Source organism: Carettochelys insculpta, chromosome 12, assembly GCF_033958435.1.
Source record: "Carettochelys insculpta isolate YL-2023 chromosome 12, ASM3395843v1, whole genome shotgun sequence".
Lineage (NCBI taxonomy): Eukaryota > Metazoa > Chordata > Testudines > Carettochelyidae > Carettochelys > Carettochelys insculpta.
This window is the reverse complement of record NC_134148.1, coordinates 46,392,353-46,408,247: the sequence shown is the minus strand read 5'-3', so window position 1 is coordinate 46,408,247 and position 15,895 is coordinate 46,392,353. Positions and strand designations below refer to the sequence as shown.

General features: G+C 51.3%; 1 protein-coding gene across 7 annotated transcripts in view; it reads right to left on the bottom strand.

Moving 5' to 3' along the window:
• PPIP5K1 (diphosphoinositol pentakisphosphate kinase 1) overlaps window positions 1-15,895 on the bottom strand; it is a 172,893-nt gene that overhangs the window by 58,717 nt on the left and 98,281 nt on the right. For all 7 annotated transcript variants that reach the window (XM_075006499.1, XM_075006502.1, XM_075006500.1 and 4 more), the window contains 4 exons: window positions 15,472-15,588; window positions 13,372-13,533; window positions 4,448-4,538; window positions 1,580-1,702 (listed from right to left, as the gene is read on the bottom strand). In XM_075006499.1, coding sequence (XP_074862600.1) covers window positions 1,580-1,702; window positions 4,448-4,538; window positions 13,372-13,533; window positions 15,472-15,588 — 493 coding nt within the window. The remainder of the gene's footprint in view (window positions 1-1,579; window positions 1,703-4,447; window positions 4,539-13,371; window positions 13,534-15,471; window positions 15,589-15,895) is intronic.

Below are 15,895 nucleotides of genomic sequence, written 5' to 3'. Positions count from 1 at the left end.
CTCAAGACCTAAGTGCAAAGTGTGGAACTTGAGGTCTTTAATGCTCTGGCCTGAGAATCTGAATGCTAAAACAGAGAGATTTTGACACCAGATTACAAAGAGAGACATCTGAACTGGAGCTTATTCTCAAGTTCGACACTTTGGGCTTCTTCCCCCTGCTGCAGCCATGAGTGTGGGGAGGGAGCAGACCCCCATCGCGGGCTCCACAGCCAGGGTCCTGGCTACTGCCCTGCATGCCCAGGGCTCTGCTGCTGGCTCTGGGGTCCCACTTGCTGGTCCTGGGCTACAGGTCCCGACTGCAGGACTCACATGCTAAGGCTTTGCTACTGGCCTCAGCTGGGGGATGGGGAACAGAAAGGAATCGGGGGGGAATGTCCGCATCCCCACTCAATGTTCCTGCACTACTGCTTGGAACAAAGAGGGAAGAGCAACAGGGAAATCCCCTCAGCAGACTGGCTAATACAAAGGGCTCACAAAGTTCCACCGGCTTTGCGGTTTGCAAATGCCTTCTGTAGAGTGCTCTGTCAGACCAATTTCTTCTCCTCAACCTATTCCGTCTCACCCGCCATAGGCCACTGCCATGAGAACTGAACTAACCTGGCGCTAAAAAATAAAGTGCTCCAAAGTTATCCCCTTTCCCCTCACCCAGACTATCCCACAATCCTAGCCTCTACAAGAAGTCCCTAGGGGCAGAGCTACCTCACTGGGTGCTGCATACACTGCAAATCAGAGGTGCTGGAAACTAGGCTGCCAGAGGAGTTGCTGCATCCCCTGCCTTGAGGTGGTTTCTACGGTGTTCAGGGTTCACAGTCTGGTTCAAGTGCTCTCAGTACCCTGATGAGACAAACTGTCCCACACCCCCGGTGTAATCACCGCACTCAAAGTGCTGTATAACTACCAGGGACCACTCTTATTTAATGTGTCGGCTAGATGCTACCCATTCACTGACGGAGTGGGGGTGGGTACCCAAAGCAAGAAGCTAAAGACTCATTAAGGGTTCCATTGTGGGATTTCTCAAGCAGTTTCTGCAGCAAGTGAGCGATAATAAGGAGACGGTTTGCAGGTTTCCCTCCCACTATCCTACCGCCCCCCACCCCCGACACCTGCATCAGCACCCACACATATAGGGCTGGCTGCATAGGAGTGTATTCCAGAGGCTCTCTTACAGATGCCCATAACTGCACATGCTTCCCACACCGTCCATAGTCCCCATTCCACACACCCCACATTACATGTCATTCTGCTCACATGGCAGCCCCAGCTCCATAGGGCTCTATGGAATAACTCTATTTTTATGGCCTTAGGAGTAATGCACCTGCCTAACCATTCGAGACAAGCAAGCTGATTCTCTAAGGGCATAGGGACAGATCCTTGACCCATTGAGCTCAGTAGCCCAGCTCCAAAGAGCTGGCTTGGAGCCATACAAAACAAATCAGCATGACTCTGGTTAGTGTTGATGCAGAGGTTACTCAATTCATTCATGTTTAATCCTCTGGGAGAAATCTCTGGTCTGTGCCTCAATCACATCTTTGGACAGCAAGACAAGGGAAATATTCTGCTACACAGAGAACATTCATACCCTCTTTGTATGTCAGGCTGGTGACGAACTTTTTGCCATGGCTTCGTGCATAGTCCTGGAGGTTTGGAGCACTGGAGGAGCCTCCAAGCACAGTTGTGCTGAACAGTCCTGTACACTGTGACCCTGGAAAGGCGTGGGAGACAGTTAGCATTTTGCCTCCACTGCATACAACATCAGATGACAGAAGTACATTTAGTCGGGGAGAAGAGATCTGCCCCATCTCTGACAGATGAATCTCCAGAAGAGCTGAATGCCAGAGGCAAGAGCAATCCCCTGCAAAGGAGATCAGCATTAGGCACAGCATGGGCAGCTTGGTATTTGAAAACGAGGAAAGTTGCCATACTGCACAATAATTTTACCCTAGAACTATGACATTTTGTATAAGATGACACTTTTTCCACCAGCTTCCAAGCAAGTTAATTCAGCTCATACAGCCAGAACAATTTCTTTAGGCACTATCTCTGGTTGTCAAGCTGCAAAACAGATACCAGGCTTGGCAGGCTAGAAAATGGCTGCAAGGACAAAAACACACAGCGATGAGAACAGCTCCCAGGGTAGCCAGGGGAAATCAAAGTTCCCAGAGGATGTACTGAGTGACCGCTACAAAGCGGTCATAAGTAGCAGAAACAGAAGACAAAGAGGTGAGCTATGTATCTAGAGCACTATGTCCAATCACATGGCTCTCTCAGAGCAGGTGCTCAACCTCGCTGAAATAGCAAATAGACATGACTGCTCTTGGATCCAACCTGCAATTGGCAGGGCCAAGGAGACCAAGTTGGAGGAACTGCAATGCTTCTATATGGATCATCTCACTCTGCAGACACTGACTTTCTATACCTTGGGGAGAACATGGTAACCCATACTGTTTTTTGTACACAACTGCGATCTTATAAAGCTGGCCTTGTGACATCTCAGGGAAAAGTTATGATCAGTGGAGATCCACTGTTCTAGCCAAATAGTATGTATGAAGTCATGAGATTATGTTGTACAGTTGTTACTAAAATGTGCCGTTAAGCTGGGGAATCAACCAGATATAAGCTCCCCAGGAGCAACAGAAAGGAAAGTAACCAACACTACGGCAAGCGCTGAAACAACCATTAACAGCCACTTGTAGCTCCCTTGCTGGACTTTCAGTGATCCACCTGCATACAGAGCCACATCAAGGGAATTGCTCAGCTTTGCCTGGAGACTAGCAATGCCCACCATGTAGCTGGACTCATGCTCTCCAAGCATATGGGACGGAGGACATAAAAGGAAACCCTGGAGCTCCAGGCCTTTGTATTTCTCTTGCCCCCACCAACACAGAATGCAATAAGGACACAGAAAACTGAAGACTCTGACAGAGGGGACTGGTCCAGGTTTAAGGGATAAACATGTATATTAAGGACTGCAATATCCACTGGGTGAGAAAAGGTGTTTTATCTAGTTGTTGCCCAGCCTAACAGGGTTGAGGGTTTAGACTGGGGAGCCTATATTTTATTTTGGTAATCACTCTGACTTTTTGCCTGTCACTTACAATCTATCCTTTGTAGTCAATAAGCTTGTTTTACCCTTTACCCTTACCAGTGAGTTTGTCCGAAGTGTCTGGTAATTGGGTCAAGTTTTACAAAGGCTGGTGTATATCCATTTCCATTCACTGATGACATGGTGAACTGATTAATAAATCTGCACTGCTCAAGACAGCATATTCCTGAGGTGCAAGGCTGGGAGCTGTGGGGATTTGGCCTGTGCCACTCAGTGCAATTCGTGAGTGCCCATAGGAGCACTCATGCAGACTAGCTAGGTGTGGGGCTCTCTGTACTGAGTGATCACAGTTCCTGGAGGGTCTTTGCTGCTTGTCTAGCAAAGCATTACAAGAGACAACCCATGCAGGATGACTGAGGGGTACAGTGGTCCTCCTGCATTATGTAGGATGTACTGCTTCAGCACCTTGCTGCATGAAGCTGTTTTATGGACAGTTTGCTATTGCCAACAAAACATGCTATGCTTCTAAACCATCATTAATGCATCTGTCAAAGTTCTACTCTGCAGGAAGCCAGTAGTCGAGATCTGGCCTCTGGATAGAGAATATAACTCTGCTTCTCCAATGAGTTCTGGGAGCAGTAGGAGGATTATGCTCAACAAAACCCATATTCTGGACTGACAAGACAACAGGGTTGTGGCTTTTCTTAACCTTGCACCAAATGTTTGGCTTTGCTACGCAACATGATTGAGCTCCAGCAATCTGAAGCCAGGACCCAGGCCACAGATACTCCTCAACAGTGGAAACCAGTTGCCAACAGTGCCCAGAAGTCTTTTTCCCTAGCTTGAGCTGTCTCTGAATGACAAGCTAATCAGATCAGTGATGGGAGCTACGAGTGGTCATATTTGACTAGACAGTGGTTCAGGAGCGATCTCTATCTCCTTGGAAAGGCCAAAAACCTTTGCAGGGGAAGAAGGGGTTATAGATAAGGGTCCATCTATGGGAAGAGCCTGGGAAATCAATGAATAAAGCCAGCGGCAATACAGAAAGCACTCCTGTTTCAGCTCTGCAGAGACTCCAAGTTCTTTTGAATCTCAATTTTGACCAGCAACTTTCCCCGCCTTTGCTGAGGATACCACCATGCACTGTGAAATATGCTGACATGGGAGAAGAAACACGCACTGCGATTCTGTATCTACTACAACAGGTAATGTGTGTGCATATTCAGCAGGGAAGGCCCTTGACTGTACAAGGGTTGAGGAATGAAGGAGATGTAGAAATGTACAGGATACATAAGAGGACATGATACGTACACAGACATACATGGACCTTGAGCCAAACGAACATGAAGGGATAGAGAGATGCACACACAGATACAGATGGACAGGTCAAGTACAGGCTTGTACCTAGGCCACTTTGCTTCACTTCGGAAGCCTGTCTGGAGTAGGAGGAGAAGAGGCGATACCCTCCTGATTTGGAAGAAGACTCAGACAGCACCTGTAGGAACAAGAGAAATGCTGACTGGACCACTTAGTGTTCTTGGCTGCTCTACCTCTATCATCACAGGGCTGCATAAAATGTTAGCACGAGGTGGTGCAGATGCACCTCATTTTAAAGGCTGAGGGAAGGCACAATGTCACGAGAACAAACCAGTCTGATTTCAGGGTCAGTCAGTCACAGGGAGTTAGGTTTTGATCCGTCCTTTGCACCTTTAGAAATCTTCCCCTATTGCACTCAGCACAAAGCTGCGACTAGAACCCCAGGAGTTCCTATCATCAGACCATCAGATCATTGTTCCTGTGAGGCACACATAGCCCATGTCTTCACTGTCAAGTGGAGTTATCTACAAATAAGAACAGCCATGCTAAGGCCAGAACAAGAATCCACCCAGCCTAGTATTCTGCCTCTGACATAGGCCAGTGCCAGATGCTTCAGAGGCAATAAACAGAACAGAGCAATTTCAGGTGATCAGCCCTTCTCATTCAGTCCCAATTTCTACCAGTTGAAGGTTTACAGACAGCCAGAGCCTGGAGTTATGTCCCTGACCATCTTGGCTACTAGCCACTGATGGACCTGTTCTCCATGAACTCCTCTAATTCTTTGCTGAACCCAATTATAATTTTGGCCTTCACAACATACCCTGGCTGCAAGTTCTACAGGTGCATTGTGTGAGGTCGTACTTTTATTTATTTACCCTGCTGCCCATTATGAACCAGAGTTCACAAGATGAAAGTGTGTTACAAGAAGGGGTAAAGAGAAGTTACTCACCGTAGTAACGGTGGTTCTTCGAGATGTGTCCCCGTGGGTGCTCCATGTTAGGTGTCGGGCTCGCCCTGGCGCCGCAGGTCGGATCTTCCAAGCAGTTTCTGTCGGACTGCGCATGCGCCGGTGCGCACCGCTCCCTTGCGTGCTCCTGGCCACGTGCGCGATCTGGTCCCCGCCAGTTCCTTGACCAACCGCCTCGGATGCTCCTGCAAAACACTAAACAGAGATCCGAAGCGGGGAGGATGGGCGGGTGGTGGAGCACCCACGGGGACACATCTCGAAGAACCACCGTTACTACGGTGAGTAACCTTTCTTTCTTCTTCGAGTGTCCCCGTGGGTGCTCCACATTAGGTGACTACCCAGCAGTAACCCAAGACAGGAGGTGGGTAATCGGATCATGTGCAGCTTGTCCCCAAGAGGACCGCTGTCGAGAGACGGGTATCCTCTTGGAATACCCTGTGAAGGGCGTAGTGCTTGGCGAAGGTGTCAGAGGATGACCAGGTCGCCGCTCTGCAAATGTCTTTTAGCGCAACGCCCTTGAAAAAGGCTGTTGATGCCGCCGCCACCACCCTGGTGGAGTGAGCCCTGGGCGTGGCCAGTAAAGGAGTCTCTTTGAGTTCGTAGCACATTTTTATGCAGGATACGATGTGCTTCGAGATTCTCTGCGAAGAGAGACCTTCTCCTTTCAATTTGGGAGCGAGAGACACTAGGAGTCTATCCATTTTCCAGAAGGACTTGGTCCTGTCTATATAGAAGGCTAGCGCCCTCCTCACGTCCAGGAGGTGTAGGTGCGCCTCTTTGTTAGAGTTATGAGGCTTTGGATAAAACGAGGGTAGAACAATAGGTTCGTTAATATGAAACTCAGAAGAAACTTTAGGAACAAAGGCTGGATGCAGCCGTATGGTTACCGCCTCCTTGGAAAATACTGTGCAGGGTGGCATTGCCATAACTGCCGCAAGCTCGCTCACCCTGCGAGCTGACGTGATTGCGAGAAGGAAGGTCGTCTTTATCGTAAGGAGGCGGAGGGAAACCATGGCCAAAGGCTCGAACAGTGGTCCCGTTAGCGCACTAAGCACCAGGTCCAAGTTCCACAAAGGTGGAAGCGGTTTCCGAGGGGGGTATAGGTTTACCAACCCTTTGAGGAACCTGGTAGCCGTGGGATGGGCGAACACCGTGTGCCCTTCCTCTTCGTGCCTGAATGCCGAAATGGCGGCAAGGTGGACCTTTAACGAGGATAGTGAGAGTCCTCCTCTCTTGAGGTCCAGTAAATACTCTAATATTACAGGTATAGGCACCGAAAGGGGGGCTAGCTGTTTGGTAGAACACCATGCCGTGAAGCGAGTCCATTTCTGCTTGTAGGTCTTCCTGGTGGAAGTCCTCCTGCTACTTTCTAGGACTTGTTGCACTTCCTCCGTACATGTGCTCTCTAGGGAGCTGAGCCATGGATTAACCACGCTTGTAGTCGCAGGCCTTGGGGGTGCGGATGCACTATGGGCCCCTGGGCTTGCGTGAGCAGATCCGGCGCCACCGGGAGGGGCATCGGTGGACGGTCCGACATGCGCAGGAGTAGGGGGAACCATTGCTGTCGATCCCACGTTGGGACTATCAGGACCATTCGGGCTCCTTCTCTCCTGGCTTTTTGCAAGACTTTTTGGATCAGCACTGTGGGAGGAAAAGCGTAAAGCAGGGGGCCCCTCCACGAGATCGTGAATGCGTCCCCCAGGGACCCCCGTCCCAGTCCTGCCCTGGAGCAGTATCGTGGGCACTTCTTGTTGTGTTGAGTGGCAAACAGGTCTATCTGGGGAAAACCCCATGCGTGAAAAATCGGTCGTAGCAGATCGGGACGGATCTGCCACTCGTGCGTGAGTGCGAAACACCTGCTCAGCTGGTCTGCCTTCACATTGTGAGCGCCTGGTAAGTACGAGGCTTTCAAGATTATATTGTTGGCGATGCACCAGTTCCACAACCGGACTGCTTCTGCACATAAGGCACGGGACCGAGCTCCTCCTTGCCAATTTATATAAAACATGGTGGAGGTATTGTCTGTACTGATCCCGACTACTTTGCCTTGTATATGGTCTCGAAAGTGTCTGCAGGCGTTGAACACCGCTCTGAGCTCCAGTATATTTATGTGCAGTGACTGTTCCGTGGAGGACCACAGTCCTTGCGTCACCTCTTCGCCCATGTGTGCTCCCCACCCTATGTGGGAGGCATCTGTAGTAAGAAAAACCGATACTTGTGGTTGGTGGAAGGGTACCCGTTAGCATGTTCTTGGGGTTTACCCACCATTGCAGGGATTTGCGCACCTCTGTCGTGGGCGACACCACCCTGTGAACGGTGTGTGCTGCCGGTTTGTATACGCTCGCTAGCCAGTGCTGCATGCTGCGCATGTGTAACCTGGCGTTCTGTACTACGAACGTCGCTGCTGCCATGTGGCCCAGCAGCTGTAAGCACGTCAGAACCGGCACCATAGAGCTGAAGGTGATGACTTGCACGAGGGAGCCGATGGCCCGAAAGCGTGTCTCTGGTAGATACACTCTCGCTGTAATAGAATTTATGCGTGCCCCTATGAACTCTATGTCCTGTGTGGGGTCTATTTTCGATTTTGCCAGATTGATAACCAGGCCGAGTGAAGAGAACGTGTTTGCTGTGACGCGTATCATGCGCAGAACCTCCCGCTTCGAGGCCCCTTTGAGCAGGCAGTCGTCCAGATATGGGAATATAAATACCCCCTCTCTGTGCAGGTAGGCTGACACCACTGCCAAGGTCTTGGCGAAGACTCTGGGGGCCGAGGAGAGGCCGAACGGTAGGACCTTGTATTGAAAATGTTCTTTGTCTACCATGAAACGGAGGAATCGTTATGTGAAAATACGCATCTTGTAAGTCGAGGGCTGCAAACCAATCTCCATCATCCAGTGCCGTAAGGATGGAGGCGATTGTGGTCATCCGAAAGCGTTGCTTGCGCAGGTACCGGTTGAGGCCTCGAAGATCTAAGATGGGCCTCCAGCCTCCTGTCTTTTTCTCCGTGAGGAAGTATCTGGAGTAGAACCCTTTCCCTTGCAGTTGCTCCGGCACTCTTTCCACTGCCCCTATGAGCATAAGATGGTCTACCTCCTGCTTGAGTCTCGCTTCGTGGGAGGCATCCTGCAGGTGGGACCTGGGTGGAGGTCATGGCAGTGGGAGTGACTGGAAGGGGATCGCGTACCCTGTGGCTATGATCTCCAGCACCCATTTGTCTGTGGTGATCCTTTGCCACTGGTTGTAGAATGGTCGGAGGCGATGGTGGAATAACAGCTTCGGATGACATTGTGCGATGGTAGTGATGGCGCAGCCCTGGATCTGTGTGTCAAACTTGTGGCCTTTGGCCCCGCCCCAAGGACGCACGGCTCTGTTGGGAACGTCGCCTGGGAGTTCTATATTGTTGATGCTGTTGATGTCGCCCTTGCTCGTAACCCCTGTGGTACTGGGGATGCTGTGGCTGATACTAGTACCGTCTTTGCTGATGGTAGTACTTTTTCTTTCTGTATGGAGGGGTGTAGATCCCTAAGGTCCTAAGAGTGGCTCTTGAGTCTTTACTGGAATGAAGGACCGAGTCAGTTGATTCAGCAAACAGCTTCTGCGTGTCGAAGGGGAGATCGACGATCTTCGCCTGCAGATCCCTCGGTATACCCGATGTCTGGAGCCAGGACTCTCTTGGCATTACCACTGCCGTAGCTGTTGAGTGTGCTGCTGTGTCCGCAACATCCAGGGCGATCTGAACTCCTGTCCTCGAGGCTGCGTAGCCTTCTTGCACGACAGCCTTGAGCACTGGCTTCTTCTCCTCTGGAAGCGAGTCCATGAGGGAGGTTAACCTAGTGTAGTTGTCGAAATTGTGGTTCACTAGATGTGCTGCGTAATTCGCCACTCTCAACAGTAGGGTGGAGGAGGAGTAGACCTTTCTGCCGAACAGCTCTAGTTTCTTGGCATCTTTGTCCGTTCCCCGTTTTGAACTGAGACGTTTTTGATCTCTGTTGAGACGATTCTACCACCAAAGAATTTGGTTGTGGGTGGCTGAATAGGAGCTCCATGCCCTTCGCCGGCACGAAGTATTTCTTGTCCGCTCTCTTGTGGACAGGCGGAATCGTCGCAGGGGTCTGCCATATCATGGTGGCGGACTACAAGATTGCTTCGTCAAGCGGTAGGGCTATTTTAGAGGAGGCCGGAGGTCTCAGATTTTTAAGGAGCTTATGGTGCTTCTTTTGCACCTCTGCTGTCTGGATGCCTTGCGTGAAGGCCACCCTTTTAAACAGCTCTTGGAACTGTTTGAGATCATCCAGAGGATGGACGTCCCCCGGGGCCGTAGCCTCATCCGGGGAGGACAGCGAGGAACCACTAGGGTATGCCTCTCTGGACCCTTCTGGGTCCTGTTGACGGTAGTACATCCGCTCGCTAGAAGCTTGCGAGGGAAAATCCCGGGGTTCCAGAACCAACTCCCCCTGAGATATCTGAGTCTCTGACCCCGTTCGCGATTGCCCTTGGGGATACGGAACCGTCTGTGGGGATCTGTCCCTGGTAGTATGCCTATGGTGTCTATGCCCCGCATGATAGGGGCGACCATGGCAACACGGGCACTGCTCCTGGGATGGTGACCTGGACCACTCCCTTGGTGCATACCCCCTACATCTGGGGGAGTGAGATCTTCTGGAGACATGGGACACTGGAGAGACCAATTTGTGACAGTACTCAAGTGGCTCGAAGCCCAAAAAGGGCGAAGGTGGTCCAAGCCATGGGGAGGCTGGCTGTAGAAATGGAGACGGGGGCTCCGGATAGGCTAGGGGTGACCCCTGCCTTCTCGTTGGAGTCCGCAGCACGAGCAGAGGGCTCAGAGAAAGCAGCTCTGCAGCCCTGTCTGGAGAGGGACTGCGGTGCCGTGTTTTCTGTGCTGCCTTTCCCCTCCCATGTGGGGGTGGCTCCGCCCCCTGACGCACTGGGGATCTTGGCTCCGTAGTCTGCACCGCGCTTGGCACGCTCCTTGGCGGTGCTGCGTGGGCGGTCTCCCCCGGTGCCTGCAGGCCGCATGCCTGCGCGCTCTGCGCCGCCGGTTCCCCGGGGGTCGGTGCCGCTGTTTGTGGAGCCGGCGGTTCCAGCACTTGCTTGGCCACCGCCCTGCCTGCGGTGCGGGGCGGCTGTTTGATCATCGGAGGCTGAACCTCCGCCATGCGCGTCTCCGCGCCGCCGCCGATCAGCTGTAGCTGCGGCTGGGGGCTGTGCGCTCCACCCATCCCGCTCGCTGTTGCTGCCGGCAGGGATCAGGCTGGGGAGATTTTCCTTCGTTTTTGCGCTGATGGGGATAGGGACGCGGCTTTCCTTTTATGGGCCCCCGAGGGTCCCTCCTGCTGCAGCCGCTCCGGCACGTCTGGCTGGAGGGCCTTGTCGAACAGCAGCATTTTCAGCTGCATTTCCCTGTCCTTCCCTGCTCTGGCTGTTAACTTGGTGCAGAAGGAACATTTCTGAGTGACATGGGATTCCCCCAAGCACCTTATACACTGACTGTGCCCATCAGATGCTGGCATTGCCTCGCGGCACGACTCACACTTCTCGAATCCTGAAGAGGACATTGTGGTGAGTCTTTGAGTTGTTAATAGGGTACTTAGCACCTTCTCTGTGCTTGTTCCCCTCTCGGATAAAGCCTGCCGCGGTAGAAGGGCTAATGGCCCTAGGCTCCTGGCCTCCGGTGCTCCGCTTGTTACTAGGATTGGAAGCTTTGAATTCCTTCCCTTTCTTTGTTTTTTTCTTTTTTTGAAAACAATAACCGACTAACTTAATCTAAGACTGAAGAAACTTTAAAACAATTAAAAATGTTAAATACATTAACTCTGGCCGTAGCCTGAGCAGATTCTGTCTGCAGCCGATGGCTGTTAAAGAGGAACTGGCGGGGACCGGATTGCGCACGTGGCCAGAAGCGCGCAAGGGAGCGGCGCGCACCGGCGCATGCGTGGTCCGGCAGAAGCTGCTTGGAAGATCTGACCTGCGGCGCCGGGGCGAGCCCGACACCTAACATGGAGCACCCATGGGGACACTCGAAGAAGAAATAACTCTTCCCAAGTCAATTTCTCCACACCATTTGTGATTTTATAGGTGTCTACCCTATCCCCAGCTTAGTCACCTCTTCTCTAAGATGACCAGTCCCTGTTTCTTTAATCTCTCCTTGCAGGGAAGCTGTTCTATACTCAGTCGTTTTTGTTGCCCTTCCTGGAATCTTTTCCATTTCTAATATAACTCTTCTGAAATGGGGCTACCAGAATGGCACATAGTAGTCAAGTACTAGTCAAGCCACAGGAATTTATATAGCATCACCACAGTATTTTCTGTTTTATTAATGCCAGAAGGGTAGCCGTACTACTCTGTTACAGCAAAAACAACAAGGACTCCTATGGCGCCTTAAAGGCTAACCAATTTATTTGGGCACAAGATTTGATGGGCTGGAGTCCACTTATCTGATGCATAAACTGTAATTTTCAATTGGCAGGAATATATACATATGCAAAGATGGGTACGTTATTATGCGAAGGACCAATGCTAACAAGGCCAATTCAGTCAGGGTGAATGTGTCCTACTCCCCACAGTTGACAGGTGAGCATAACAAAAAGGAGAAAAACATTTGTAGTGAGCTAGCCAGTTCCAGTCTACTATAGTCAAGTTTGCATACGAATTCCAGCTCTGTGGTTGGTTTTTGAAGATATTTTTGCTCAAGTATGGCAAGGTTTGTTTTCTGACAGGTCTCCTTCCCAATGGTTCCTAGCGCTGTTAGCGTTTCAACTGCCACTGCATGCAGAGCAGCTGTTTTCTGAATACTATCCACAATGACTCCAACGCTTCTTTCCTGAGTGGTAACAGCTAATTTAGTCCCTGCTAAATTGCGAATGTTATGTATTACTTCACATTTACGTCACCCAGGTTTGTGATGTCTCTTTGTAGCACTTCACAGTCAGTTTAGCTACCTCGAGTGAGTTTTGATCACCTGAAAAATTGTGCCATCTCATAGTTACTCTCCTTTTCTAGGCCATCTATGGCCTCATTGAGCAGCACATATCCCACTACAGACCCTTGGGGGACCCTACTACCTACCTATCTCCACTGTGGAAAAAGACTATTTATTTCTACCCTTCTTTTAATCAGAATCATGAGAGGCCCTTCCCTCTCATCCCAGAACAGCTGATTGTGCTTAAGAGCCTTTGGTGAGGGACCCTGTCAAAGACTTTCTGAAAGTCTAAGTACCCTAGACCCATTGGATCTGCCTCAGACCATGGCTCATTCATTGTGTGCCAATCACCAAAAAGGCACCTGGAACTTCTTCCACTAACAGTAAGCAGGAAGGCCCAAGATATCAAATGATACCTGAGCCCCAAACATCCCTTTGATACCTCCAAGAAAGCAGCTGAAATCAGGGCAAGGGAACAGTCCCAGAAAAGACAAGACATTCAGCCCTGAAATCAGCTTGAAGTGGATTTTTGGATATCATGAGCAAAGTCCCCAGTGAGACATCCCATCTAGACTGACCCTGAGAACAGGAACCAAGGGCAACCCAGCTGAGCTCAGCTCCTTGCAAGGACAGTGGATAGCCTGGAAGTGACTCTGGTACATTTACTCTGCATCTAGTTCTCTTAATACCCTACAACGAAGCAGATGTGCCTGCTCAGCATTTCCCAGGCTGCCTTCACTGCTCTTTATGCACGGTCGTTTCTACATAACTTTCTTTCCTCACCAAGTGTCCAAACTTTTGTACATTTCTCTTTGGTGAAGGTATTCAGGGATGGTCTAGAAAGTGTTTGGTCCTGCCATGAGGGCAGGGGGCTGGACTCGATGGCCTCTCGAGGTCCCTTCCAGTCCTACTCTTCTATGATTCTATGATTTTAAGGAGGTAGTACATCAGCCATCCAACCATTCTCCATTTAATAATAATCTTGCTTCCCCTTGGGCACACTGTGTCCTTAACTCCTCTCATGGTAGTAACTCAGATCTTGGTGCATGTAAAAACACAAGCCAAGAGGACTTGAGCAGTTGAGACTATACCCCCACACAATACCTCCATTGACCCAGCTTTCCGGTTGCGGATCAAGGGCGATCTCCGCTGAATGCTGATTGGCTCAGAGAGCTGGGATGACCTTTGCTGTGCTTGATCTGTCTCATCAATGCTCTTCACTTTGGAGAGATCCTCCATGCTCCCCTGGTCTGGCTTCTTATCATTCTGCGTGAAGGAAATACTGGCAGCATGACCAACATAATTAGCAATGCAGACCCTGGGGGATGTACTGAGAGGGAAAACCAGCCCAGCCAAATTCCAGTCAGACTCTGGTAATTAGATCAGCTGGGGGTGCAAAGGGAGCATCTACACAGGGGCCTGGTGACTGAAAAGAACCCAGAGCCCCCATCAACTGGCAGCACAATGAGCTAAGGAAAGCTTCCTGCCCTCCTCACTCTGCACTGCCCCAGAAGCAGCATGCACATCCCTCCAGTGGTAGCCCCTCAGGGTCAGATGTCCCCAGTCTGAGCACAGAGTCAGCAGTTCCCATTAGCTAGGAACTGTGGCCACTGAGAACTACTGGGCAGTGCCTGGGGCAGCAGTGTGCAGAGAATCCCTGCCCTGAGAGACTGTTGCCAAGGGGTGTGTAGGTTGCTTTCAGGAGCCACCTGAGCCAAATGCCACCTCCCTACCCCCTTACCCACACTCCCTTTCAGAGCCATCCTCATCTCCCCCCTGCACTACCTGCCGCAGCCTGGTGAAAGAGAGGATGGAAGAGTGAGCACTGCAGGGAGAGAGCAGAAGGCAGGGCAAGAGTCTTTGGATTTGCTCAATTAGACAGTTACCAACCTTACTGGCTGGCACATGGAAACTCTGCCCATGCAGGAGGAACTCACTGGGCACCAGCCAGTGCAGGTATAGTACCACTCAAATGTTAGGGCAACTATGTCTGCGTAGAGACAAACCATGTGCATGTGGGAGCCCATGACAGTTCCGCCCTGTGGCCTGGAATTGCTGTTGATCGGCCTGCTTCTAATTACACTTCATTTTGTATATCTCCTCATATACAGCCTGGAAAACTGAGACAGATGAAGTAACCACTGGTCAGGAAACTCATCCCCAAATTATAGGGTGACCAAATCTCCCCTGTCCAAATATGGAACAAACAGGAATGATGCCATCCTGGCCAAAATGGGACAGATGGTCACCCTAACTGGGAGTTGGGTACCCTGTGGGGGCTGTCACCCGCCCAGTGAAGCTCCCAGCTTCCATTAGCTGGGGGGCCACCATGCTGCCGCTCTGGCTCCCAGTTCCCGCAGACGAGGGAAGCTGGGGGGCAGCCATGGCCAGGTCTAGCTCCCAGCTCCCCTAGCTGGGGGGAGCTGAGGGACACCCGCACCACAGTAGAGGAGCCAGGAGAACCTGCAGGGGAGCCATGCTGCCATGTGGTCCGCCTCCCGACTCCCCCAGCTGAGGGAAGCTGGGGAGTGGGGCAGCCACAGACTGGTCCAGCTCCCAGCTCCCCCCAGCCAGGGAAAGTTGGGAGGCAACCCCGCCACTGCAGGGGAGCCGGGGGAAGCCACAGGGGCAGTCGTGCTGCCATGCAGTCTGGCACCCGGCTCCCCCAGCAGAGGGAAGCTGGCAGGTGGGGCAGCCGCATCCTGGTCCGGCTCCTCCAGCTAGGGGAGGCAGGCAACAGCCACCTGAAAATATGGGGCAATTAGCACCTTTGACAAAATAAATCGGGACGCCTTCCTGGTGTCCCAAATAAGGGACTGTCCTGTCAAAACCGGGATGGATGGTCACCCAACCAAATGACCCTCAAGAAGCAACTGCAAGAGCAGGCCTGAGACAGAACCACTGCAGCACACAGTACATGCTTCTCAGTATAACTAAAGGCCCTGGGCCAGATTGTGCCTGGGCACACCAAGGAGAAGTCCAGAGCCTGTTCCTCCAAAATCAGAAGTGCTATCCTGAGCCCCTGAGGCCCCAGCCCCTCTTCTAAGGATGGGGGAGAGGTGGGCCCCTGGCGTCACTTCTTTTCCATCAGCACACTGCATTCTCTCCAGCGTCAGCACCTGCTATGGTCCACACCATCTCCCAGAATGCCGCGACCTCAGTGACACATGCAGGCTCTTCAAGCAGGGCAGACGACAGACTCACCTCTGCAGACGCAGGCCGAAAACCAAACCCTGCAGGGGCACTTCCGTCTTCCTCACATCCCTTCACACCTGGGCTAAAATGCAGCTCCACGTGAAAACGCTCCTCTGATGATGGGTCCTATGAACACAAATATCAGTCCCACCTTCATCTGCGAGTACATGTAATTCCGCAGCACTCTGTTCTCTTCCCTACTGAAATCAGACTGGACTTCGCTGTGATTGTGGCCTTATTCTTGCCTCCCTCTTGATTGGTAACTCACTTCTTTTCATGTGCCTGTATGTTTATACTTGCCTCTGGAATTTCCACTCCATGCATCTGATAAAGGGGGTCTTTGCCCATGAAAGCTTATGCTCCAAAAAAATCTGTTATTCTGTAAGTTGCCACAAGATTTCTCATTGCTTTGACAGATACAGAGTAACACAAC